The sequence below is a fragment of the Henckelia pumila genome, chromosome 4, assembly GCF_033568475.1.
Source record: "Henckelia pumila isolate YLH828 chromosome 4, ASM3356847v2, whole genome shotgun sequence".
Lineage (NCBI taxonomy): Eukaryota > Viridiplantae > Streptophyta > Magnoliopsida > Lamiales > Gesneriaceae > Henckelia > Henckelia pumila.
In genome coordinates, this window is record NC_133123.1 from 127,893,722 (window position 1) to 127,919,833 (window position 26,112).

General features: G+C 35.5%; 2 protein-coding genes and 1 non-coding gene across 3 annotated transcripts; 2 read left to right on the forward strand and 1 right to left on the reverse strand.

Annotated features, from left to right (window-relative positions):
* Positions 1-350: 350 nt before the first annotated feature.
* On the reverse strand, positions 351-456 carry LOC140869884 (small nucleolar RNA R71). The gene has a single exon (XR_012146875.1). It is a non-coding gene; the product is annotated as a small nucleolar RNA R71 (small nucleolar RNA).
* Positions 457-1,111: 655 nt separating this feature from the next.
* On the forward strand, positions 1,112-5,131 carry LOC140861723 (uncharacterized). Its single transcript, XM_073264741.1, has 10 exons — positions 1,112-1,507; positions 1,675-1,753; positions 1,829-2,565; positions 3,094-3,198; positions 3,336-3,718; positions 3,823-3,881; positions 3,984-4,054; positions 4,172-4,685; positions 4,770-4,901; positions 4,971-5,131. Exons 1-10 carry the CDS (start codon positions 1,112-1,114, stop codon positions 5,129-5,131), a joined length of 2,637 nt encoding a protein of 878 aa, XP_073120842.1.
* Positions 5,132-18,181: 13,050 nt separating this feature from the next.
* Positions 18,182-21,116, forward strand: LOC140861724 (subtilisin-like protease SBT4.3). Its single transcript, XM_073264742.1, has 9 exons — positions 18,182-18,378; positions 18,482-18,573; positions 18,703-18,949; positions 19,035-19,506; positions 19,589-19,683; positions 19,760-19,981; positions 20,060-20,171; positions 20,258-20,471; positions 20,575-21,116. The coding sequence occupies exons 1-9, from the start codon at positions 18,182-18,184 to the stop codon at positions 21,114-21,116; spliced, it is 2,193 nt and encodes a 730-aa protein (XP_073120843.1).
* The last annotated feature ends 4,996 nt before the right edge of the window (positions 21,117-26,112 follow it).

The following is a 26,112-nucleotide window of genomic DNA, read 5'->3' on the forward strand; positions in this document are numbered from 1 at the left end:
CGCTCAACCATCCATCAATGTTTTTAGGCCTAGCGTCATTCGACCAGAAATTCGTGCTAATCAGTTCAAAATCAAGCCAGCTATTATCCAGATGATTCAGAATACAATACAATTCGGTGGATCCGCCTTAGCTGATCCGAATGCTCACATTGCAAATTTTCTAGAAATTGGTGATACCTTTAAGCATCAGAGAGTTTCTGACGATGCTGTTCGTTTACGTTTATTTCACTTTTCATTGGGAGATAAAGCTAAGGCATGGCTGAATTGTTTACCTGCAGGTTCCATCACTACATGATAGGACATGGCCAAAGCGTTTCTTACCAAGTATTTTCCTCCATCAAAGTCTATGAAATTGCAGACAGACATCACAACTTTCTCCCAGTCAGATCAGGAATCACTCTATGAAGCATGGGAGTGCTACAAAGATTTATTGAGAAGATGCCCACATCATGAACTACCAGACTGGCTTGTGGTACAAACTTTCTATTATGGTTTATTATCTACTAACCGTAATATGATAGATGCAGCAGCAGGTGGAAATATTTTTAGAAAATCACTAGAGGAAGGTTATGAATTATTAAAAGAGATGGCTTCTGGCAGTTATCATCCTCAGTCTGAGATGAATATGTCCAGAAAAACTGCAGGATTTCATCAAGTTGATGCAATCACTGCGATGTCTGCCAATTTGGAAGCTCTTACAAAGAATATTGATGGTTTGATCATGGGAAATTCTGCTATGCATATTCAAGAGGTGTTCTGCAAAAAATGGGGAGGTGAGCATTTCACACAGGATTGTCAAGATGATAACCCTTTTTATGTGCCAGATGGGATGCCAGTGAAATAGGTGGGGAGTTAGAATCGTCCAAGAAACAACCCATATTCAAATTCAAACAATCCGAGTTGGAGGCAGCATCCAAATTTTTTGTGGGGAGGTTAGAATAATCAGTATAGACTGCAAGGAAATCAAAATTATGGGAAGCAACTCCAAGAGGGGAAATCACCATTGGAGCAAATGATGACAAAGTTTATGTCTTCCACTGAGACCAGGATGCAAAACCAAGATGCATCGATAAAAAATTTGGAGAATAAAATAGGGTAGTTGGAAAAAGCAATGCCCAGCAGAGAGCCTAGAACATTACCAAGCGATACCGAGAAAAACCCAAAAGAGCAAGTCAAGGCAGTGGAATTGAGGAGTGGAAAGAAGCTAAATGCCAAGATGACTGAGCAGAATGAGAATCAGAAAGAAGGTGATCAAGAGGCTTCAACATTTAAGATTTCTAACTCTACACAAACACCCACAGCACAGCCTAATATTGTCATCCCACCCCCGTTTCCTGCATCACTTAAGAAAGCTAAGATTGATGCACAATTTGCAAAATTTCTTGAGGTGTTTAAAAAACTGCATATAAATATTCCTTTTGTTGATGCTTTGTTGCAAATGCCTAGCTATGCAAAACTTTTGAAGAAAATCTTATCCAACAAGAGGAAAATAGAGGCGCATGCAATGGTGAACTTAACTGAGAATTGTTCTACATTAGTGCAAAACAAAATCCTTCCTAAATTGAAAGATTCAGGGAGTTTTTCTAATCCTTGCGTGATTGGGAATATCTCTTTTCATAACACTCTTTGTGATTTAGGTGCGAGCATTAACTTGATGCCATTTTCTTTTTTTAGGAAACTTGGGATGGGAGAGCCACAACCTACAAGAATGTCTTTGCAGCTTGCAGACAGATCCATAAAATATCCATGAGGGGTAATATAAGATGTGTTAGTCAAAGTTGACAAATTCATATTTCCAGTCGACTTTGTGGTACTTGATATGGAAAAGGACGTGGAGATGCCATTAATTTTGGGTCGACCCTTCTTGGCAACCAGGAAAGCAATATTGATGTCCAAAAAGGGAAGTTGTCATTAAGAGTAGGAGAAGAGGAGATCACCTTTGATGTCTTTGATGCAATCAAACATTCACTTCATGATCATGATTTTTATAGAATAGATTCATTGGATTCACTTTTGTATAATTTTGTGCATGGAGAGTTGAAGGATCCAGTTGAGGCCGCACTCACCAGTAGAGGAAGCGATGATGCCGTGGATAAAGAGATAGCAAATATCATAGCATATCTCAATGAAAATCCTCCATTAAAGAAGCCACTGAGACTCCGACTAGAAGATCTTGGAGATAGGAAGGATCTATCTCCTCAAAATCCCAGTCTTGAAACAACACCAACTCTTGAACTAAAACCCCTACCTTTGCATTTGAAATATGTTTATTTGGGAACAAATAATAATTTACCTGTTATTATTTCATCTTTGTTGACAGATGCAATGGAGGAAAAACTAGTGGAAGTCCTTAGAGAACACAAAGAGGCATTTTCTTGGAAGGTGGCGAACATCAAGGGAATCAATCTATCAGTTTGCATGCACAAAATTCTGATGGAAGAAAAGTATACACCGTTGGTTCAACCTCAAAGGAGAATTAACCCAAAGATGCAAGAGGTAGTGAAAGCTGAGACCATTAAACTTCTGGATGCAGGTATTATTTATCCTATCTCTGACACTGCATGGGTAAGTCCAATTCAATGTGTTCCTAAGAAAGGTGGTATAACTGTAGTGACAAATGAAAAAAATGAATTTATACCCACAAGAACTGTGATGGATTGGCGCGTGTGCATTGATTATAGTAAATTGAATGATGTCACCCGTAAAGACCATTTTCCCCTCCTCTTTATAGATCAAATGCTTGAGAGGTTAGCGGGTCATGAGTTTTATTGTTTTTTAGATGGCTATTCAGGATATAATCAGATCATGATTGCACTTGAGGACCAAGATAAAACCACTTTCACTTGTCATTATGGAACTTTTGCTTATAGACGAATGCCATTTGGATTGTGTAATGCACCGGCCACTTTTCAAAGATGCATGAACGCAATTTTTCATGACATAATTGAGGATTTTCTAGAGATTTTCATGGATGATTTTTCTATATTTGGATCTTATTTTGATATCTGTCTGGAAAATTTGCATATGGTTTTGTTGCGCTGTGAGGAAACTAACTTAGTGTTGAATTGGGAAAAGTGTCACTTTATGGTGCAGGAAGGGATTGTGCTTGGGCACAAGGTTTTTGAACAAGGCTTGGAAGTGGATAAAGCGAAAGTTGAAGTTATTAAGAACTTGCCACCGCCGACATCTGTCAAGGGAGTTAGAAGTTTCTTAGGCCATGCCGGGTTCTACCGGCGATTTATTAAGGATTTTCAAAAATTTCTAAGCCTTTATATTCCTTGTTAATGAAAGATGCACAATTTGATTTTAACTATGATTGTATGCAGGCATTTTAGGCACTGAAAGAGCGACTGGTGACAGCTCCGATTTTGGTAGCTCCTGATTGGAATCTCCTTTTTGAGATAATGTGCGACGCAAGTGACACAGCAGTAGGTGCTGTTTTGGGTCAAAGGAAAAACAAGGTATTTCACACTGTCTACTATGCAAGTATAACTTTAGATGAGACTCAACTGAATTATGCAACCACAGAAAAGGAATTTCTTGCTATAGTATTTGCATTTGATAAGTTTCACTCGTACCTTGTTTTATCTAAAGTCATTGTGTACACCGATCACTCAGCATTGAAATATCTCTTGGCTAAAAAAGATGCAAAACCACGCTTAATTAGGTGGATTCTTTTACTTCAAGAATTTGACTTAGAAATAAGAGATAAAAAAAGGTGTAGAGAATGTTGTAGCTGATCACTTGTCGAGACTTGAAAATTTGGGTGAGGAAAAGAAAAATGAAGAGGGTGAAATAGGTGATTGGTTTCTTGATGAACAGTTATTCACACTCAAAAATTGCCCATGGTTTTGCAAATTTCGCTAATTATCTTGTCACAGGCACACTTCCACCAAATTTATCTTTTCACCAACGCAAAAAATTCTTGTCGGACGTGAAATATTATCTTTGGGAGGAACCATTTTTGTTTAATATTTGTGCAGATTCCATGATAAGGAGATGCGTACAAGAAGAAGAGATGCAGCCGATCATGAGTCATTGTCATGATCGTGAGGTAGGTGGTCACTTTGGACCAATGAAAACAGCGGCAAAGGTACTATCATGTGGTTTTTATTGGTCTACCATTTTTAGGGATACTCGTGCATATGTTGTTTCTTGTGATTGATGTCAGGGCACATGTAACATCTCTAACTGGAATGAAATTCCCTTAAATAATATCATAGAGTGTGAAGTGTTTGATGTATGGGGGATTGATTTCATGGGACCATTTCCCACTTTCATGAAAAAATATATTTTGGTTGCGGTTGATTATGTCTCAAAATGGATTGAGGCAAAGGCTTGTGCAACTAATGATGCTCATGTGGTATTGAAATTTCTGAAGAAAAATATTTTTAACCGATTCGGCACACCACGAGCAATCATTAGTGATGGGGGTTCACATTTTTGCAACAAATTATTTGAAAAACATTTAGCTAAATATGGTGTCACGCACAAGATCTCCACCCCATATCATCCCCAAACTAGCGGGCAAGTGGAAGTTTCAAATCATGAGATAAAACAAATTTTGGAAAATACACTTAATACAAGCAGGAAAGATTGGTCGGTAAGGTTAGATGATGCTTTGTGGGCATATCGCATTGCCTTTAAGACACTGATAGGCACTACGCCTTATAGGTTAATTTTTGGTAAATCATGCCATCTTTCTGTCAAGTTAGAGCATAAAGCTTATTGAGCAATCAAATCTCTAAACTTTGATTATTTGGCTGTAGGTGGAAAAAGGTTGCTACAATTGGACCAACTAGAAGAATTTTGGGAGCAAGCTTATGATCTGACATTATCATACAAGGAGCAAACAAAGAGAATCCACGACAAGCGGATCAAGAAAAGGGAGTTCAGAGAGGGTGACACAGTGTTGCTTTTAACTTCGAGGCTGAAATTATTTCCGTGCAAACTCAAATCGTGATGGTCAGGCCCGTTCGTCATTGATAAATTCTACCCATCGGGCGCCGTGGTAGTGAAGGATTCTCAAGCTGCACAATTCACAGTCAATGCACAGCGCCTCAAGCACTACATGGGTGAAAACTTTGACGCAAAAATTGGAACTGATGTGTTCCTATCAGAAAAAGCTTAAATCAGAGGCTATCAAAGTTTTGCTCTAGACTATAAATTGAGAACTACTTCTCTATCCCTTGCTTTACTTAGTTACCTTTAATTTTTCATTAGTATTTTGATTATTCAAGTTAATTTGTTTTTTTTATTTACTCTAAAAAAATAATGAATTTTATGCGCAAGGTTCCGCCTAGGCGGTGAGAAATTTCCGCCTGGGCGAGAAATTCTCTGTTTTGACTGATTTTCGTGCGCATACATCCCGCATAGGCGGAAATTTTCTACCGCCTAGGCATGATGGATCGGGGTTTAAATCCCAGATTCCTTCTTCTTTCTTATTTCATGCATCTCTCTAAATCTCTCGCCCCTTTCTCGAACCCTAACAGTATCCACACCACAAATCCACTCTTCACTCTCGAATTCCTTCAATTTGCAGATCTATCACATTAAGGGAGCACCAAGCTTTGAAATTTAAGGACAAATTCGGCCAACAGTAGGAGATTCAATCCATCCAATCCGAAAATGTCTCCAAAGCGCAGCAGGGTGTTGGGGTCATCTTCATCGAGTTTTTCTATTTTATCGGGTAAATTCGTCTCTCAAGAAGAAAAGCAGAGATTTGAACATTCAAAATTAGACCGCACTTGTTGGCCTGAGCGTGGATTTCACATTAATAAAAGGAAAAGTTTTTTTTTTGTGAGGATTATTGAGGAAAGGGGTTGGCAAAAATTTTGTGCCCAACCAAAGGCCGGTATTGTTCCGTTAGTAAAAGAGTTAATGCAAATGCTAAAGAGGGTAACGAGAGAAAGTATTCGTTCGAGGAAAATGGGTGCCTTATGGTGAAAATGTGATAAACGAGTTGTTTGTTTTAGCCGAGGTGGATACTATGACGTATGATGCATTGTATGCAGAGCCGGATTGCCATATGATTTTGAATGAATTGTGTCATGACGGGGCGGTATGGAGCGATCCTCTGAAATTTCTGCTATTTCAGAAGAAATATCTCAAAGTCGTACCCGCTTTGTGGTATGCATTCCTGGTGTGTAGATTGATGTCGGTCTCCCATGTTAGCGAGGTTAAAAAGGACAGGGCCGTTCTTTTATTTGAGATCATGAAGGGTATGACGATCAACGTTGGACATATCATTTCATCTCATATATTGCAGTGCGCCCATAGCCCGAATACTAAGCTATTTTTCCCGACCATTATCACCGAGTTGTGTGCATTGGCTGGGGTGCCGACAGGGGCGGACGATGAATGGATCCAACCTCAACAACCCATTGATGAAAATTTTTTAGCGGGAAATAAAGATACAAGAGCCCAGATTCCCCCAGGAGGGAGTTCGAGTGCAGCTCCACCGCCTCAAGCGAAACGTCGATCTCTGACTGCTAAGGTCGATGACTTATATTCGTGGGCCGAACATCAAAACTAGTATCAAATGCTGAATGCCCAATACATGACATCTGTGGATTAATTGATGAGGGCATTGCTGATCACTTGGGCATGGACTCTTCTTTATATCCGAGGCCACCACCGTACCCGCCAGCATTTCAGTTCCCATACTCAATGGGACCACCCCAAGCTGATGATGAAGGAGTTGTGCCACCGGAGCATGAAGAGGAGGAGGATTGATGGCACCAGGAGTTTTCTTTTTACTTTTCAGTTTTTTTTGTTTTTGTTTTATTTGAGTTTCGGTGTTTCTTTGTTGCTTTTTTGTATTTAGTTTAGTTGTTTTAATTATGTTGCAGTGGGGACACTGCAATGTTTTAGTATGGAGGACTTTGTTAGTTTATTTAGTTGTTTTAGGTTTGTTTTTTCGCCTTCCTGCTTTGTTCTTTCAAATTGTGAATTTTTTTTTTGAAAAAGTGAAAATAAGAGGAGCCAGTGATGATGTTGGGTTGATGCGAACATGTTTTAAACTGTTGGTACTTTTTATGCTAAGCACCCCTGAAAATTTCAAAACATGAGAAACCGTAAGTTGAGTAGTGAATAATTTTAAGCACACATGTTAAACCAATGAAATGTAGCGATGTATTGGATGATGTTTGTGTCTGTTGGATCATTGCACGTCAATAGGTGTTTGTGGAACTTGATAGCGTTTTTTAATCCCAATAATTTTTACAACATTGAATGCACGATCTTGGCGCAACTGTTAAAAGTTTTATGAAAATTTTTGTGAAAATCAAATTAACTCCATCCGGGTTATGAGCAAGAGATTGAAATCCTAATCACTTGTTCTTGACTAAGTTTGCGGATTAAAATGGGATAAAGATTAAAAAATTTTAAAATAAAATAAATGACAATTCCATCCGGGCCTAGAAAGGGATTGAAATCCTAATCACCGATCCATGGCTAAGTTTGCGGGTTCAATGAGATTGTAGCTCCATCCGAGCTATAGACGATAGGATTGAAATTCGAATCCTCTCTTATTTATATCAGTATGCGGGTAATTATTAGGGTTTTAAAAAAAAATCGGGTGGAAAATCCGGAGGTGCGTAATTTATCTCAAGAAAGTCGTGTTTTTGTTTGGAGATTGTTGGGAGGAAGGAATGCGTTGATGGTAATACTTACACTGATTTGTCATTGGTCGTTAAGCACTCGTAGAACTAATTCTTTTAAAGTTGCATGTAACTGGAATAACATGACACACACACGTTCACTTACTCTTCGAAGGTGTATTGTGGAAAAATTTGAAGGCAGTGCTTTATTGCAATTCATTTGAAAGAAAAGATGAAAGTTCGTTATTGATTCTCTGAGGCTTTTTGAAAAAATATATGTTGTTCAGAAATGGTGATCTTATTTTGAGGCCATAACCTATTTTACTCGAGTACGAGTAAAAGGTTAGTATGGGGGGGTTGATATAACCCGGAAATTGCATTAAAAAGGGGTCAAATTGGTCGTTATTAAGCGTGAGAATTTTGAATATTCCATGTTTTTGTCTAAAATTTAAGTTTTTGAGTTTTATGGTATCTACTCATGGATTTAATGTTTTTGGCAGGAAAAAAACTGAAACCGGAGATAGGGAATGACCAATTTGAAGATATGGGACATAAATTTTACCGCCTAGGCGGGTACTTTTTACCGCCTAGGAGGAATCCTTGGAAAGTTGAAGTTGTGGGCAGAAGTTTTTACTTTTTACCGCCTAGGCGGGAATCACTGAAGAGAAGAATGCGGAGAAAGAACTTTTTTTGCCTAGGCGGGATTTCAATAGTATAACAAGATGGAGGCATAACTTTTTCCGCCTAGGCGGTAAAATCGTATAACAATATGGAGGCATAAATTTTTCCGCCTAGGCGGTAAGATTTTACCGCCTAGGCGCGATACGCTATTCAGAAAAGGAATATTTTCTCGGATTTTAAAAATGGAAGGACAAAGTGTGAGGACTTTTAGCATATAAAAGAGTCGAGATTAGGGTTGGAAGAGGCATATTTTGATGGCTACAACTGAAGAGAACGAGAGACGTAAGGAGCAACTTAAAGAATCATCCGATAGCGTTTATTCTTGTTCCAAAAACTCTTTCTCTAGATTAATTCTTAGTATTATTTCTGAACTTAGATGTTTTTCATGGATTTGATGTGTAGCTAAACTCTTTTTGTTGAGATTTAGGGGATCCGACCCCAAATTTTGACTCTTTAATATTGATCTTCGACTTTTGACGATTGTTTAATTATGTTATTGTTTTTGCTTGGAATTGTTGAAGCGTAGCTAACTTCTACAGTATTTTATATCGTGATTTTGTTTCGAAAGAAAAATTAATGATAGGAAAAGATAACATAGTTCATGGATTTAAAATTTGCATAGACATATGAAATTGAATACATGTTGATAGTGATAGTCTAATAGGTTGAAAGCTAAGGGATTCCAAGAATCGTTCATGCAATTTGATACCTGTTAAATAATTGAAGACATTTAATTATTTCATGGTATTAAGTTTGTTTATCATAACTTGAAAAGAGTATGTTAATAAATTAGGGAATCTTTTCAAAAACATGAGTTGGTTGTTTGGATTGATTATCTGAGTCAAAAAAGGGAAGGTGAACTGAAATCTCAACAATTGTCATCAACATTTGAATTTAATTTTTAGAAAATTATTCTAGATCTTTGATTGTTCTTGTCTTTAATTGATTATTTGCTGATAGTAATCGGATATAAAAATTCTAAATTTTCGTTTAAACTTTCTAGAGAAGCATAATTAAGTGGAAATTGTTTAATACAGTCTCTGAGAACGATACTTTTACTTATCAACTATATTAAAATTTGACTCGTGCACTTGCGACAATCTCGAGCTTAGCGGTTTATTCATTTTTTTTCTTTAGCTGATTTCACTGTGCAAGAAAAGCTCGATCACTTCATCCCCCATATTCTAAGAATATTATAAGTTTATACCTTAAAAATTATTCAAGCTGATAAGGTTTATAATTTAAGTAGAAAGAGATAAATGGGGAGAAATTGAGTAATTTATTATTTAAACTAAACAAATTTATTTAAGGGTAAATAGGCCTGTAGATAAAACAAATATTTCAATGGCTATCAATCAAATCAATCACTTATATATCATTTATATATATATATATATGTGTGTGTGTGTGTGTGTGTGTGTGTGTGTGTATGTGTATAACAAAAATAAGAGTATGTATTTATTTTTTAAAAAGGTCTAACATTTATATTCATGAGACGAGTCTATTTGACTTATATCGACAATAAAAAAAATAATATTTTTGACATAAATATATTTTTTTTCATGGTTCGAGCCGGATAAAAAATATGTTCACAAAAATTGACTCGTGAGACCGTATGATAAAAAAAATTTTGAGGTTGGTACACAAAAGAAAGATTACAATGTCAATCAAATCAACCACTTAATATTGTTTATAGAGTTTTGATCTTTTGAACAACTGCTGTGGGCAACTACATATGCACCGTCTGATATGACATCTTTTATATACAATAAGTGAATAGCATATCAGTCGATGCTCATGTAGGTATCCATGATGATTGCACGAGAGATCAAAACTTATCATTTATATATACTAGCGACTGTGGTCACGTGCTCGATAATTTAATTGTTATTTTTAAAAAATATATAAAAAAATTATCAAGCTGAAAAAATATGAGAATTTTTATATAAAGTAAAAAGAAGTTGTACAAAAATTGTGTAAATAATTTAATAGGAATTGATAAATAATTAAATTTTAAAAAAGATATAAAAGATAAAAGGAGATAAAGATTAAAGATGTTTTTAGAAAAATGAGGATAATTTAGTCATTTAAGATATAATATAAAACATATATGTGTTAAATTTAGGGATAAAATGGAAATAATTTTTGGTGAAATTCGACACACCAAAATAGTTAGTATAATGGTTGAACTATTATGAGATAGTAATATATATATATATATATATTGATGCTCAACTCGTTTCCGACCACTAAAACCCGGTACCGTGTTTTAGTGATGCAAAAAATAAAAAAAACAACTAAAACCCGATACCGGGTTTTAGTGGTCGGAAACAAGTTGGGAAAGAATGGTTAGGAAGCTGAAAACTTCTCTCTCTCTCTCTCTCTCTCTATATATATATATATATATATATATATATATACATACACACACACACACACACACATATATATATACGTATACATTTGCTTGTGTATAACAAAAATAGAAGTACATTTTATTAGCCGGTTGACCGGCTAAATTGGTGTGATATAAATCTACTGGCAAGCGTACCAGGTCAAGTAATAGTAAAGTGGACTGAGAGTCCAAGTATCCATCCCACAGGGACTGCAGTCAATTCTCAAGAATTAATTATTTTACTTAATCTAGAAAAAATAATAAAAAGCAATTTGATTTAAATAAAATAAGAAAAATAAAATAAAAACTGCTTAAGAAATAAGAATAAAAAAACTGAAGATAAAAATAATAAAAACGAGACAACCAAGACACACGTAGGTACCGAACAAATCATGTAACAAGTAGTCGATTCAGGACTCAGATTTAATCTTAAATTACGGGAATTCTCCTATCTTGTTCAAATGATTATTTCTAGAACAATCAAACCTATTCAAATATTGATGAACTAATCTTTCGTAATTCTAATCAAATTTGAATGCATTAAATATTTGTGAAAATTCAGTTTACTCCCAAACCGCACACTGAAACCGAATTCTATTTCTAGTCGGTTTTACCATGTGTTAATTATCAGAGTGATCGAAATCAATACCTCCTCTGTCGACTTGGAATCGATTAACATGCAAGCAAACAGTTGATCAGACTATTCACAAGACAAATATAAATCTGACAATCAATAAAATAAAATCAACTCTGAAAAATACCAAACAAACATCCAAGTTTCCTACATAAATTTGTTCGGCCCAATCACGCCGTCATGGTTGAAAATAAACTACTCAATAATTAAAAATAATAATTCAAAAATAAAAATAAGAAGAAGAAAAGAAAAGAAGAAATCTTCTCTCCCAAGCCTTGTAGCCGCCTCTCTTGCGTTCTCTGCGTTCTGGAACTTCCCAACCTCAAAAATATGTTATATCTTGTATATATATGGTCCGGAACGCCTACCAGTTAATTTCCTCTCAAAACAAGGATTTTTCGGAACACATATGACCCCGAAAGATGCGCGCGCGTGCGGAATATGCCTCGCGTGCGCAGCATTAAAAAACAAAAGTCTGGACGTCCGACTCGCGCGCGCGCAGTACAAATTTTCTGCGCCGAGCGAAGATTTTCAAAAAGTCATATCTATAGATCTAGCCGTCGGATCAAGCTGAAATTTGGACAGCAGCTTCAAAACATCCTGAACATTAATCTGAACGTTAAGATTGGATTTGGTTATATCTAGAATTTAATTTAATTTTTCGAACAAAGCTGCTCCGTAATTCACACTTCAAAAATTCATTTTCCTACAAAATCAACCCGAGGAGTGAAATACACACACATGCACTAAAACACATAAAACACATAAAAATAATATGAATGCACACAAAAAAAAACATAAACCTTTCACAAAATAATGCATACAAAATGCACTTATCAACACCCCCATAATTAAATCTTGCTCGCCCTCGAGCAAGACTTACAAAAACAATATGCAAACAACGACATAAGTAAGAATGAATCATGAACAACATAGCCTCCGATAAGTTTCAACTTCAACAACAAAAACCACAAAAACTTTTTAATTGTTTACAATACACTGTCAGTTTAACGTAAAAGTGTGTGTCTGTCATGTCATTCCAGTTTCATGCAACTTCAATAGAATCTGTCCTAAGAATGCTTAGCGACCTATGACAATTCAATGCAAGTATCACAATCCAGCACTCCATCATCTCAACAATCCCAAACAAAAACATGCACTTTCTTGAGATTAATTACGTACCTCCGGATTTTGCACCCGATATTTTTAATAAGCCCAATAATTACCCGCAAACTTAGCTATAACTAAGATAGGATTCAAATTTCAATCCCCTCGTCTATAGCCCGGATGGAGCATCAATCCCATTTAACCCGCAAATTTAGCTATGGAACAAATATTAGGATTTCAATCATTGTCCAAGCCCAGATGGAATTGTTACTTTAAAATTTTAAATTTATTAACCCCATGGAATCCGCATACTTAGTCAAGAACAAGAGATTAGGATTTCAATCTCTGCTCATAACCCGGATGGAGTTAACTTAATTTTCAACAAAAGTTTTTTCAAAAATTTTATAAGTACGCCCAAGATCATACATGCAATGCCTAACAACTATCAAGAATCCAAAGACACTATCATGATCAACAAACATCTATTGTCGTGCAATGGTCAAACAAACACGAACATCATCAATTACATCGTTACACTACACCAGTCTAACACGCGTGCTTAAAAATATTCACTATTCAACCAACAGTTTCTCATGTTCAATCAAAAGCAAAATTTTATAATTTTTTTTTTCAACTCTATCATCATCGGCTAACATTAATTCTACTCATGCAAGAAAACACGAACAACAACAAAATGATATGCATGATTACGAACCAAACACAAAAAGTAAACCAAATGAATGCAAACAGAATGAACACAAACATAATAACTAAACAACAACACAATAACCAATGCAATAAACTAGTCTACCCCCCATACTTATCCAAAGCATTGCCCTCAATGCTTTAGAACAATGAATATAATGCAAAACAAACACACAATGAAAACAAAAATAACACTCCCCTGGTTGCGTATTCGTCATCTTCCTTCTTGACAATATCAGCTGGGACAGCAGTAGCAGACTGTGTATATCGGGCAGACTCGGCAAACTGGAATGGGAAAGAAGTAAAAATAAAATAAAAAAAACAAAAACCAAAAATAAAATAAAAAACAAGGGAAAGAACACTGGGTTTCCTTCCAGTCAGCGCTAAATTTATAGTCTAATGCCCGACTATGCAGAAGCAACCATCAAAGAGCGGTTGCCGCCCATAGTAAGAATCATACGATTCTACGTATGGGTCTTGATTTCCTTCGCCCTTAAGCTTGGCGTGATATTGACAATTTAAGCTTGTCGGTCCAACAACACTCAGTCTGAACTGATTAGTTTGGAAGGAGATTCGGATTGCAGGCTGAAGCTCATGAAGGATGGAATATTTTGGAGGTGGCGTCAATGGCAAGAAAGAATCTTCTAACGGTGTACATGGAACAACCATTGACGAGGTAAAATCTGTAGTCTTGTATGTTTCTTCCTCCTCCAAGTCCACTATTGGCTCTTCTTCACAAGAAAATTCCTCAAAAATTATTTCTTCATGCGCTGGCTCAGTTACTTTACTCCCTTGGCAGATCTCAAAATTTGGTTCTCTAAAAAGCGCAATCTGTTCATCCAAAAGACTCCAAGACTTGATACGACTTTCTAAGAATTGATTTGTCTCTGTCTATTGCCGCAAAAGATTCTCCAACTGAGCCATATAATCTTCAGAACACCCTACACACTCTTCTTGACTCTCCGATGGTTGGTTTGTAAAATTTTTAGAGTTGATATCTGGAGGATATTTGTGACTCCAACCTTGCAATGAAGGATCACAATGCCAATGGTATTCAAAATCTGCCATATCATTTAACAAGTGCATCGCACTGTCTTCATCTCTTCTAAATAATTGACTGTCAGTGGCCAAAGCTCCAGAATCTACCCAACTTCTTGTAATCTCATTCAAACCACCATAAAAAATTTTAGTGAGGGTGTAAGTCGAAAACTGATGGCATTGAAATCTGTTCGCCAAATCATTGAATCTCCCCCAAGCAGCATAGAAAGGCTCCAAGTATTGCTGGCCAAATCTTGTGAACACCTGTCAATGATCCATCTCCAAGTACCTCACAAGTAAGAAAAAATAAAATTAAAATTAAAAATAATGAAAATAAAGAAAAGACAGAAGGGAAAAAAAATTTAGTCTCAAGCAAATAATCTATCTAATATTAACTAAACAGTCCCCAGCAACGGCGCCAAAAACTTGACCGGCTAAATCGGTGTGATATAAATCTACTGGCAAGCATACCAGGTCAAGTAATAGGAAAGTAGACTGAGAGTCCAAGTATCGATCCCACAGAGACTGCAGTCAATTCTCAAGAATTAATTATTTTACTTAATCTAGACAAAATAATAAAAAGCAATTTGATTTAAATAAAATAAAAACTGCTTAAGAAATAAGAATAAAAAAACTGAAGATAAAAATAATAAAAACGAGACAACCAAGACACACGTAGGTACCGAACAAATCATGTAACAAGTAGTCGATTCAGGACTCAAATTTAATCTTAAATTACGGGAATTCTCCTATCTTGTTCAAATGACTATTTTTAGAACAATAAAAAATATTCAAATATTGATGAACTAATCTTTCGTAATTCTAATCAAATTTGAATGCATTAAATATTTGTGAAAATTCAGTTTACACCCAAACCGCACACTGAAACCAAATTCTATTTCTAGTCGGTTTTACCATGTGTTAATTATCAGAGTGATCGAAATCAATACCTCCTCTGTCGACTTTGAATCGATTAACATGCAAGCAAACAGTTGATCAGACTATTCACAAGACAAATATAAATATGACAATCAATAAAATAAATCAACTCTGAAAAATCCCAAACAAACATCCAAGTTTTCTACATAAATTTGTTCGGCCCAATCACGCCGTCTTGGTTGAAAATAAACTACTCAATAATTAAAAATAATGATTCAAAAATAAAAATAAGAAGAAGAAAAGAAAAGAAGAAATCTTCTCTCCCAAGCCTTGTAGCTGCCTCTCTTGCGTTCTCTGCATTCTGGAACTTCCCAACCCTCAAAAATATGTTATATCTTGTATATATATGGTCCGAAACGCCTACCAGTTAATTTCCTCTCAAAACAAGGATTTTTCGGAACACATATGACCCCGAAAGATGCGCGCACGGCATATGCCCCGCGCGCGCGCAACATTAAAAAACAGAAGTCTGGACATCCGACTCGCGCGCGCGCGAGCTTGATTCTCGCGCGCGTAGTACAAATTTTCTACGCCGAGCGACGATTTCCAAAAATTCATATCTCGAGATCTAGCCTTCGGATCGAGCTGAAATTTGGACAGCAGCTTCAAAACATCCTGAAATTTAATCTGAAAGGTGGAGATCGGATTTGTATCTTTCTAGAATTTAATTTTATTTTTCGAACAAAGCTACTCCGTAATTCACACTTTAAAAATCCATTTTCCTACAAAATCAACCCGAGGAGTGAAATACACACACATGCACTAAAACACATAAAAATAATAAGAATGCACACACAAAAAACATAAACCTTTCACAAATAAAACGCACTTATCACCGGTCTCATGGATTTACATTTGTGAGATTGCTCGTTTTGATTCATTTCGACAATAAAAAAGTAATATATATTGTTTGACATAAAAAATAATACATTTTCATAGGTTTAATCGTACGAGATCTGTGTCTCAAAAATTGACTCGTGAGATCAACTGATAGCAATTTTGTTGGAAATATAAAACAACGAGAAATGAAATCATCATTTTAGTTTAAAATTATTCACGTGTTGAGGCAATCCTAGTCCCAATTTCCCGTTGAACAAAATTAACAAAATCAAGGGATAATTGTATATGCTACCCCTGTGAAATCATGAGATTGCTAAAAACATCCTATGACTATAAACTCCTCGTGTTTTCAAATTTTATGCACAAATACTCCTGAAAATATGTACTGACAAGGGGTTATATGCTCAAATTTTGAAAACACAGGGATGTATGTGCTCAAAATTAGAAAAAACATGGGGAGCTAGTACATTACTATTTTTTCATAGGGGGCTTTTAGCAATCTCGGTATTTCACAAGGATAATGTATGCAATTACCCCCAAAATCAAAGCACATATTTTGGCAACTCGGTAACGACTGTCAAATTTGAATTGGAAAAAAAAAAGGAAAGTCATGATTTAGTAAAGACCACATTAAATCAAGCTAATTTCCCTAAAGATAATCAGTTCTAACTTTGATTTGCAAGAAAGGAAAAATTGTAAATGAAGGGAATATTTATTTCCTAAAATCCCTTAGGTTTTAAAAAGTTTTATTTAAGTATTTTGCCTTTTTTGGACTCAAAGTTTTAATAGAATTATTTCCTTAGTTGATAAGATATGATATATTGTACACTTATGATATTATCTTATATTTATCATATCTTAATCTCTTGTTATAATTATCTTATCTTTGTAGATTCAATTTTGAAACAAAAAAACAAGATCATGCTAATTATGAACCACGTCTTCTTGGAAACAAATCATGAGGATTTTATAAAAAAAGGTGTGGAGGCTTACACGAAAAGGGAGACAAACAAGAGAGAGCCGAGATTGAGAGAATTGTGCATACACTTTGAAGATTTCTAAAGCTTGGGTTTTCGACTTTGTTCGTGTTACTTTACTTGATCGACTTGAAGGTTTTGAGAGCATAGAAGATTGGATCGTCGGTGTTGTTGGTGTCGTGTTTAGTCGTCAAGCATCATCTCCTTACTTTGTTTTTGATTCCATCTCACATAGAATTTTTAGTAGATGTTTTATTCTTTATTTTCTCACATGTTTTTGAGAAAATTGTCTTTTACAATAATTCACTAGTTTTAAGGTTTTGTAAACTCTTTGATTTAATTTTTTAGTGAAAGTTTTGCTCTTAGGCGTTGCAATAGTATTTTATACTCTTGCTTAAATATTTGAGTATGTTTATTTGGTTGATTGTTTATTTTATTCACGTTTTCATAAATTTCGCTACATGTTAGGATATATATGTTGCCAACATCTATTGACAACATCTGAATCTGTTTTTGTTAGCAACCAATTATTCCTTACAGTAAACTTTCATCCTTGATGTATATATTTTTATTATTTAAGTTTTTTATGTTATTGAATTTAAGTTTTTATACATTATCTTTGTTTTTTTGTCAATTTTAATTTGTTTGATATAGTACTGGCGTGATATTGATGTGTTCAATGTCATACAAATAATTTCAATTAAAAATTAAAACTATAAAATGACCAAAATTGCCCAAAAAAATTGAGTAATGCTAGATGTACACCTTAGTATACACCATGATTTACAACCTTACTTATTACAAAATTTTTCTTCATCAACTAGATATTTATTTCTTATCATGGGTAGTTTTGTATTTAATGAGAGAAATAATGAAAATTTTAAGTAATTATGTAAACTAAGGTGTAAATATAATATTTTTTTAAAAAAATTAAGAAGTGGAACAACAATTCATTTTATATTGGACAAAAAATCGCAAAATGTCGAATATAGAAGATAGAAAACCCAATTTTCCAATAAGAAAATAGAAAATCATTTTTGAGAATATATGAGATCCAAAACAAGGATACAGTTGTGTCAATGCAGAAAATCATAATGAATTCAATTAATAGCTAGAGTCAACCTCATGAAATCAAATCAGCTGAATCTTATTATAGAATAAAAATTTCATTCTATTAAAGGATGTCAAAAGGCTAACACAATCAGACAAAGAAACATTCATAAATCAAAACTGGGGCATTGTTTCACATTTCAATCCTTCAACAATGCACAGAGCAATGCAATCTCTCAAACTTTCCTCTGTTTTGTTTGTTCTTTGTGTTTTGTGTCGGATAATATGTTGTCATGCTTCAGACCAAGAAAGAAAGATTTACATAGTGTACATGGGACAGATCGGGGAGAACGAAGAATCGTCATCTTCCACATACCACTCGAGCATGCTTCAAGATGTTGTTGACAGCAGGTATCGTAAACTTGTGTAACATTTTCCCATTCACTAAAGATATGGGATTTGTAGAAAAAAAATCAAAGTTTTTGTTTTCTTGATCTGTGCTCGTTTCTCGAAGGTTTCGTGGTCAATCATTAATCCGAAGTTACGGTCGGAGTTTCAATGGTTTTGTTGCCTATCTCACACATGAAGAGCAGGAAAAGTTGGCGAGTACGTAAACTTCTGTCTTTGATCAGTTTTCACATATTTTGTCTTCTTATCCTAAAAGTGCTTTTCATTAAAATATAGAATGGATAAGTTGCATGTAAGTGCATTTAATGTCTTAAGAATGAAATCCAGGTAAGGAAGAAGTGGTATCGATTTTTCCTAGTAAAGCTCTTCAATTACAAACAACAAGATCATGGGATTTCATGGGACTCCGCGAAAATTTTCATCGAAATCCAACTATGGAGAGCGACACGATTGTTGGGGTCATTGACACCGGAATATGGCCGGAATCAGAGAGTTTCAGTGACAAAGGCTTCAGCCCTCCTCCCAAGAAATGGAAAGGAGCGTGTAAAGGAGGACAAAATTTCACCTGCAACAAGTAAATTAAACCATTTTGTCACCGCCATGTCCTTTATGTTCTTGAGAAGTTGACAAATCTGTTTTGTGAATGCAGCAAACTACAGCTCCTTCAAGCTTTCGGATGAATCGGCAAGGGATGAAGAAGGCCACGGATCTCATACGGCGTCTACTGCAGCTGGGAACATGGTTAAAGACACTAGTTTTTATGGCATTGCTAATGGGACTACAAGAGGAGGCGTGCCGTTGGCTAGAATCGCTGCATATAAAGTTTGTTATCCTGATCTGGGGTGCCAGTCTTCAGATATATTAGCTGCGTTTGATGATGCTATAGCTGATGGAGTTGATATCATTACCGTCTCTATCGGACACTCTCTTCCACGCACATTGGATAAGGACGAGGTTGCAATCGGATCGTTTCATGCTTTACAAAAGGGTATTTTAGTAGTACAATCAGCAGGGAATAACGGGCTTAGTGGGATCACAAGCGTCGCTCCATGGATTTTCACGGTTGCGGCTAGCATTACTGATAGAGGTATAATCACCAATGTGGTTCTTGGGAATGGAACTTCAATTTCGGTATGCATGTTCTTAAAAATATAAGGAATCATACCTTAAATTCTGAGATCCCATTTTGATTAAATTTTACGTTATCTTACAGGGAAAATCGATCAATGCTTTCGATTTCAAGGGGAAGAGTTTTCCCTTGGCATATGGGCAAGAAACCTCAAGCGGATGCACCGAACCAGATGCTGAGTTTGTTAACTAACTTTCCATTCGTTGTTACAAAACATACACTTTATTTTTAAAATTTTCTGTATGAAAATTTCAGGTCCTGCTCAACAGATTGCTTGGATAAAACAAAAGTAAAAGACAAGGTTTTGCTTTGCAACAAAGACATCGGCTTGGCAGAGGCTTTCCGCGCTGGAGCGGTTGGTGCAGTCCTACCGCTGATAACATCACCTAGTGATGTTTCCTTCATTGTTCCAATCCCCATTTCTTCTTTAAGTTTGCCACACTTCCATGACATAAAAGGCTACTTCAACTCCACAAAGTACTGAACCCCTGTCACATCTCATTCAAAATTCCATGGAATATCTTGGGTATGACAATATCTTACTAATAAATGCAGAAATCACACCGTGCAGATACTCAAGAGCGAACTTGTGACGAATCTTAACGCCCCTTCTATTGCTTCCTTTTCTTCAAGAGGCCCAAATATCAATTTTCTAAATATTTTGAAGGTACGTTTAGTAAAAATTTACGGCCATTACAACATTTCAAAGAATGTGTATATCATTAATACAGGGGAATGAAAATGTATACGCAGCCTGATGTAACAGCCCCTGGAGTTGAAATCTTAGCAGCATTCTCACCTTTAGCTTCACCATCAGAAAACTCAAAAGATAAGCGATCCGTGAAATATAGTATATTATCCGGAACATCGATGTCTTGCCCTCATGTCGCTGGCGCGGCTGCATACGTTAAATCATTCCACCCCGATTGGTCCCCTTCTGCAATCAAATCAGCTCTCATGACGACTGGTGATTTAACTGAAATTTAAAGATGGTGTAGTCTGATCATCTTTGCTTTTGTATGCTAACTCTTTTTTTATTCTCTCTTTTCTTTCTTTCATTCATCTCATAGCATGGAGAATGAATGCCACCAATGATCCATATGGAGAGTTTTCTTACGGAGCAGGCCATATCGATCCCATCAAAGCTAATGACACTGGCCTCGTGTATGAGATCACGGCCGAAGATTATATCAAATATCTTTGCAACTCTAGCTATGATGCGTCAAGGCTTAGCAAAATAATAGGAAGAAGCATCATATGTCCGGACAAGAAATCGACATCCAACGATCTGAATTATCCAGCAATGACATTTCCATTCTTTCCTAAAGGTTTTGAGAGCACACAATTCTCAGCACAGTTCAAAAGAACAGTAACAAATGTAGGATCCACAAATTCAACATACAAGGCAATCACCAGCACTAGTTTGGATTATAACATCACCGTGACGCCTAGCGTTCTCGAATTTACGGCACTGAATAAAAAACAATCATTCGTATTGTCAATTAATGGGAAGATAGAGAAAATGATATCTGCATCACTAGAGTGGTCCGATGGTGTTCATAGTACTGTCAGGACTCCTATCGTGGTATATAATAGGAATTACCTTATTTAGACCAATTTGTATCTACTTACCAACAATAAGCTAATGCTTATTACATGGATAAGATGGGATATATGGGTGCTTTAATTTTTCCCTGTAATAATAATATAAACTTGATTTAAGTTATTCTTTGCAATTATGTGTACGTGTATTTATTTTTTCATTCATCCTATAAATTAATTGCTTCTAATTTTTCTTGTATTGGTGTCTTGAATGCCTTATTGGGTTTGGGATATATTTTTAACTTTTTACAATATTGTATCTTTGCAAGATTAGTAGCAAGCACGTAACAAAATTTTTCTTTTGTTTCTTTTTTAAAAAATAATAATCTTAATTTTACAAATGAATATAGGCACATTTATAATTTGTTTTTCTTATTCAATAAAAAAAGTTATTACATATTTTATCTATTTATAATATCTATGCTTCTATATTTACTTATTTTATCTATAAATATATGAGTTTGATTTGTGAGCTTATAATTTAACCTTTTTATTTGTTTGTGATTCATAAGGTTGTGAATATGGTCATTACTTAATTAAATACTTAACTCCAAATTTAATAACCTTTTGATTTGATTGCTTATTGGAAAATGATATTCCTACTCCTAGGGACAAATAAGAGCTAATTTTGAATTATTTGATGTATAGTGGAAGGATTATTAATTGATGCATGTTTATTTGGATTCGTGTGTTTGCATTTAATTATTTTGGTAAAAGTTTGTAAATTATTATGACCAACTACTCACTTTTTTTGTAGGTAAATATATTTTTTTGTTGCATTTTCAACATCCTAAATACAACTATTTTTTTCATTCATCTTCGTGTCATTGATTTTTATTTCTATACAAAGGGGTAAAGAAGTCTATATTTTTTTGTTTAACTTCCAGATTTTCTGTTTCTTTTCCCCTTTATTAATAGATGTTTCTTTTTTTCTTTTTTTTTTAATGAATGAAGAATTCATTAAAGGTAAATGAGTATAAGTACACCTACATCTGACATCTTCGGGTGATTATCCGAAATGCAAGCTAACAAAGCCACGAAAGCACAACATCATAGTTCGAATACATACAACGTAAAATCAAAATCATAATGCGTCTAACCATGTCTTCAACGTTCGGAGTTTCATCTTCAAAGCATGCTCTATTTCGTGCACTCCATACTTTGTGAAGACCCAAAAAATTCGAAACTCAGTCGAGCATCGAAACTGAAGTTAGGGCATCCCCATGGGGTGAGGAAGCCCAGCGATGAAGTGGGCTTCCTCGCCCCACTTTATCTCTCGCCCCTTCCAAGGGGCGATATTGTTGCACGCGGATGTTATCCGCGTGCGAGGAAGGGGTAGGCCCTGCGCAGAAACCCTCCGCGCGGTGAAACCCACCGATACTTCTTTTCTTTTTTTATTTTTTTTATTTTGTTTAAAAAATTTGAAACTGATCTATGGCCAGATTAATCTGGCTGTTGGACCAGATTAATATGGCCTTTTAAATTATTAAAAATAATATTAAAAATTAAAATTTACAAAATTAATATTAAAAAATTTATTTTTGTGTATTTATTTTGTAGTTGGTAATTTGCTTTAATTATTTGTAATTTTTAAAATTCTTAATTTCGTGTATTTCTTAATTTTTGTAATATTTAAAATTTATTTTATGTGTAATTTTAGTTTTTTTAATTGTGCAAATTTATTTTGTGTTTAAATAAAAATATATTTAATTAAATAAAAAATTAATATTTCAACGTCATCTCCACAACATCATCTCATCCTCGCCGAACCAAGCAATGAAGTTATCATCGCTGACATTATTATGCAATGAAGTTACGAACTTCGTCACACCAACATCCTCTTACCATTGAACATGCTCTTAGTGAATTGAACCAAGAAGGTGAACTAAACTGAATCTGAAGAAACAAGAAGGAAACTGGAGGTAGACTGCATTGAGATACACTGAACCAAGGTAAACTAAGTTGAACAATTGATCAAGATCAGTCTAGTGATAAGTTCATTTTGTATGCATTATTTTGTGATATTTTTATGTTTATTTTTGTGTGCATTCATATTGTTTTGTGTGTTTTTATGTATTTTATTGCATTCATGTGCATTCGGTATTTGTAGGAAAAATGGAAATTAAAAGAGTTTTGAAGGAAAGAAAAGTGAAAAGAAAGAAGTAGAGTAGCTATCGAACAACTCTATCCAACAGCTCTAAGAACAGCGCTATAGCGCTTGGTGAGAGAACAAGAAAAGGAAACAAGCGCTGCTAATGAACAGCTCTAACAAACAACTCTAAACTACAGCTGTAGGAGGAGAAAAGAAGCGCTACATTATAGTTCTATTGCGCAAGGGAAAAGCGCTATTGCACTGAGGAATAGCGCTATCGCGCGCGCAAGTAAGTTGAGCTGCGCTAGGTTGATGTGCGGAAAAGAATTAATGAGGCAGAGTAGTTCTCACTCGAGAACAACTTTTTGCCGCTCGAGCGAGAAATATGGACAGAAAAAGGAATCGAGAAATAAGTGTGCTCGCTCAAGCACACGATTATGCGCTCGAGCGAGAGATCGCGAATCCGGAAAAGTTTATAATTTTGGAAATTAACAATTATATTTTGCGGGCTGTATTTCATGGGCTTTTTGAACCCATATAAAAGGAAATCATCAGACATGAGAAAGGGTTCTGGAACTTCACAGAGGCGGCGGCTACAGGCGTGGAGATTGAAGATTTTGGCACTCAGTTTTTCTTCTCTTCTTGAATTTTATTTATATTTCATGATTAAAAAATTTGTTTAAATCATAATTTTGTTTATGGAGTAGTAGTTTCTTTTCGATTGAGGCCACGAGATTGGGCCAGACAGATTATTGTTGAATACGTGGATATTTATTTGAGATTTTCTTATTTCTATCAAAATTATTTATTGTTGGATTTTTATTGTCTTCCTGTGAATAACCTGATCATTTTTTTGCTTGCTTGTTAATCGATTTCAAGTTGACAAAGGATTAATTGATTTTGGTCACTCAAATAATTGACATATGGTAAAACCGACTAAAAATAGTATTCGGTTTCAGTGTGCGGCTTTAGGTGTAAACTGAATTCTCATAGTTCCTAATGCATTTGAGTTTGATTAGAATTATGAAAATTTAATTCGTCAATATTTGAATAGGTTCACTTGTTCTAGAAATAGACTCTTGAATAATTTAGGAGAATTCTTCGTGATTATATTGAAATTGGAGCTTAGATTTTGCCACGTGTTTGCATAATTTGTCTGGTACCTGCGTGCGCCTTGATCGAATATTTTTTTATTGAACTTTTCATTTAAATCTCTCCTGCATTTTTAATTTAATTTATTCTATTGTTAATTTAATTAGTAATTTTATTTTGATTATGTAGTAACCCGTAACCCAATGAGATAATTAAGGAATAATTAATGAAAAGTAAGAAAATTGGGCCAGCGCAGATCGGACGCTCCGAAGTGGAGTTCGTATGCTCCGATCGTGATCGGACGCTCCGTCGGCAGGTTTGGACAGTCCGATCAGGGCTAGGGATTAAGTCATCAATTACGTCAGCAAGGTGATGTCATGGATGACATATTGATGGGACTTCGAACGACCCGAAGTCAGGATCGGACACTCCGATCGTGTTCGGATGGTCTGAACGTCGTTTATAAATAAAGGGTCCGAGATTCATTTTCACTCGCACCTTTCCTCTCTTCTCTCTAGATTCCTTAGCCTTCTAACTTAGATCTATGGAATTCTAGACGTCCTTTTGGAATTTCGGAAGTGGCATAGCGGTCCAGGCATCGTAGTGGAGTTGTGGCCTAGTTCTGAGGCAAGCGGCAACAAAGGGCTGATGACGGACGCAGGTATAACTTTGGCTTCGTAAAAATTTTTAGGAGTATGAAATAGCATAGTTAAGGCTTTTAGAGCTTAAATATTGATGCATGAGTATTTCATTGTAGACGTCGTAGTGTGGACTAGTAGGCATGGGATCTAGACTTGAGGTTCTAGGATTTGCCTGCAGTATTAGAGGTACGTAAGTACTGACCAAGATAGCCGGCATGATATATATGTTTATATGTTGCATGAGTATGTGCTATATGTTTTCCATGATTTACTGCTTTAGCACATGCATGTTTTATACTGGACTACATCTTGTGTGATGTGAGTCATAGACAGTTTCCATAGGGAGCTTGTAACTCATCATGGACTCGAGTCAGGTATTGTCAGTTTCCATGTGAGCCTTGCATCCTGTTTCGGATTTGAGTTAGGTTTTGGGGAGGCTCAGCCCCTAGATTTGCTATCACTAGGAGCGACCACGACGGTGGAGTAGACACTATAGTTGATAGGGTGAATATAAGAGTACCCCAGCGTAGTCGCTGAAACGACCCTAACCTCTAAACTTAATTAAATAATAAAGAAAAATATGGATTTATAAAAATTTTGCCATGACTTGTTTGAAAGTAAACAAAGCCACCCTGTACCACACAGCAATTCCAACATAAAGAAATAAACGTGATAAAAAGAAATCCAAACTGTGATAATCATAAACTACGAAAGGCAACCTCACACGGTTGCAATAATAGCGATAACAAATTTCAAGACTAAAAGTTTAAGCACAGGGAAAAAACACATCCTGGCTAATACTGAAAGTACTCAAAGTAAAAATTCTTATTTCAAACATAGTCTTATGTGTAAACTTAAAAGTAGCAACGGTCATAGGGCCTTGCACCACCGGCGACCTCAACCCTGAGGATCTTGCCCCTCGATCTCTAGATACTCCTCCTCACCTAGCAATCAAGCAAGCATAGTGAGTCTAATGACTCAGCAAGTATAAACAGTGAAATAACAAGGGTTTAAAATATCTATAGTAATACTCAAAGTACTGTACATAATATACTTTGCAACTTAAACTGAAATTATGCATGATACAAGAGAATGAGACAACCTGTAAACAATGAACTCACACCAACTCATGCTATGAAACTCTTGCACTTTCTTATCCTATTTGAAACTCATGCATGACC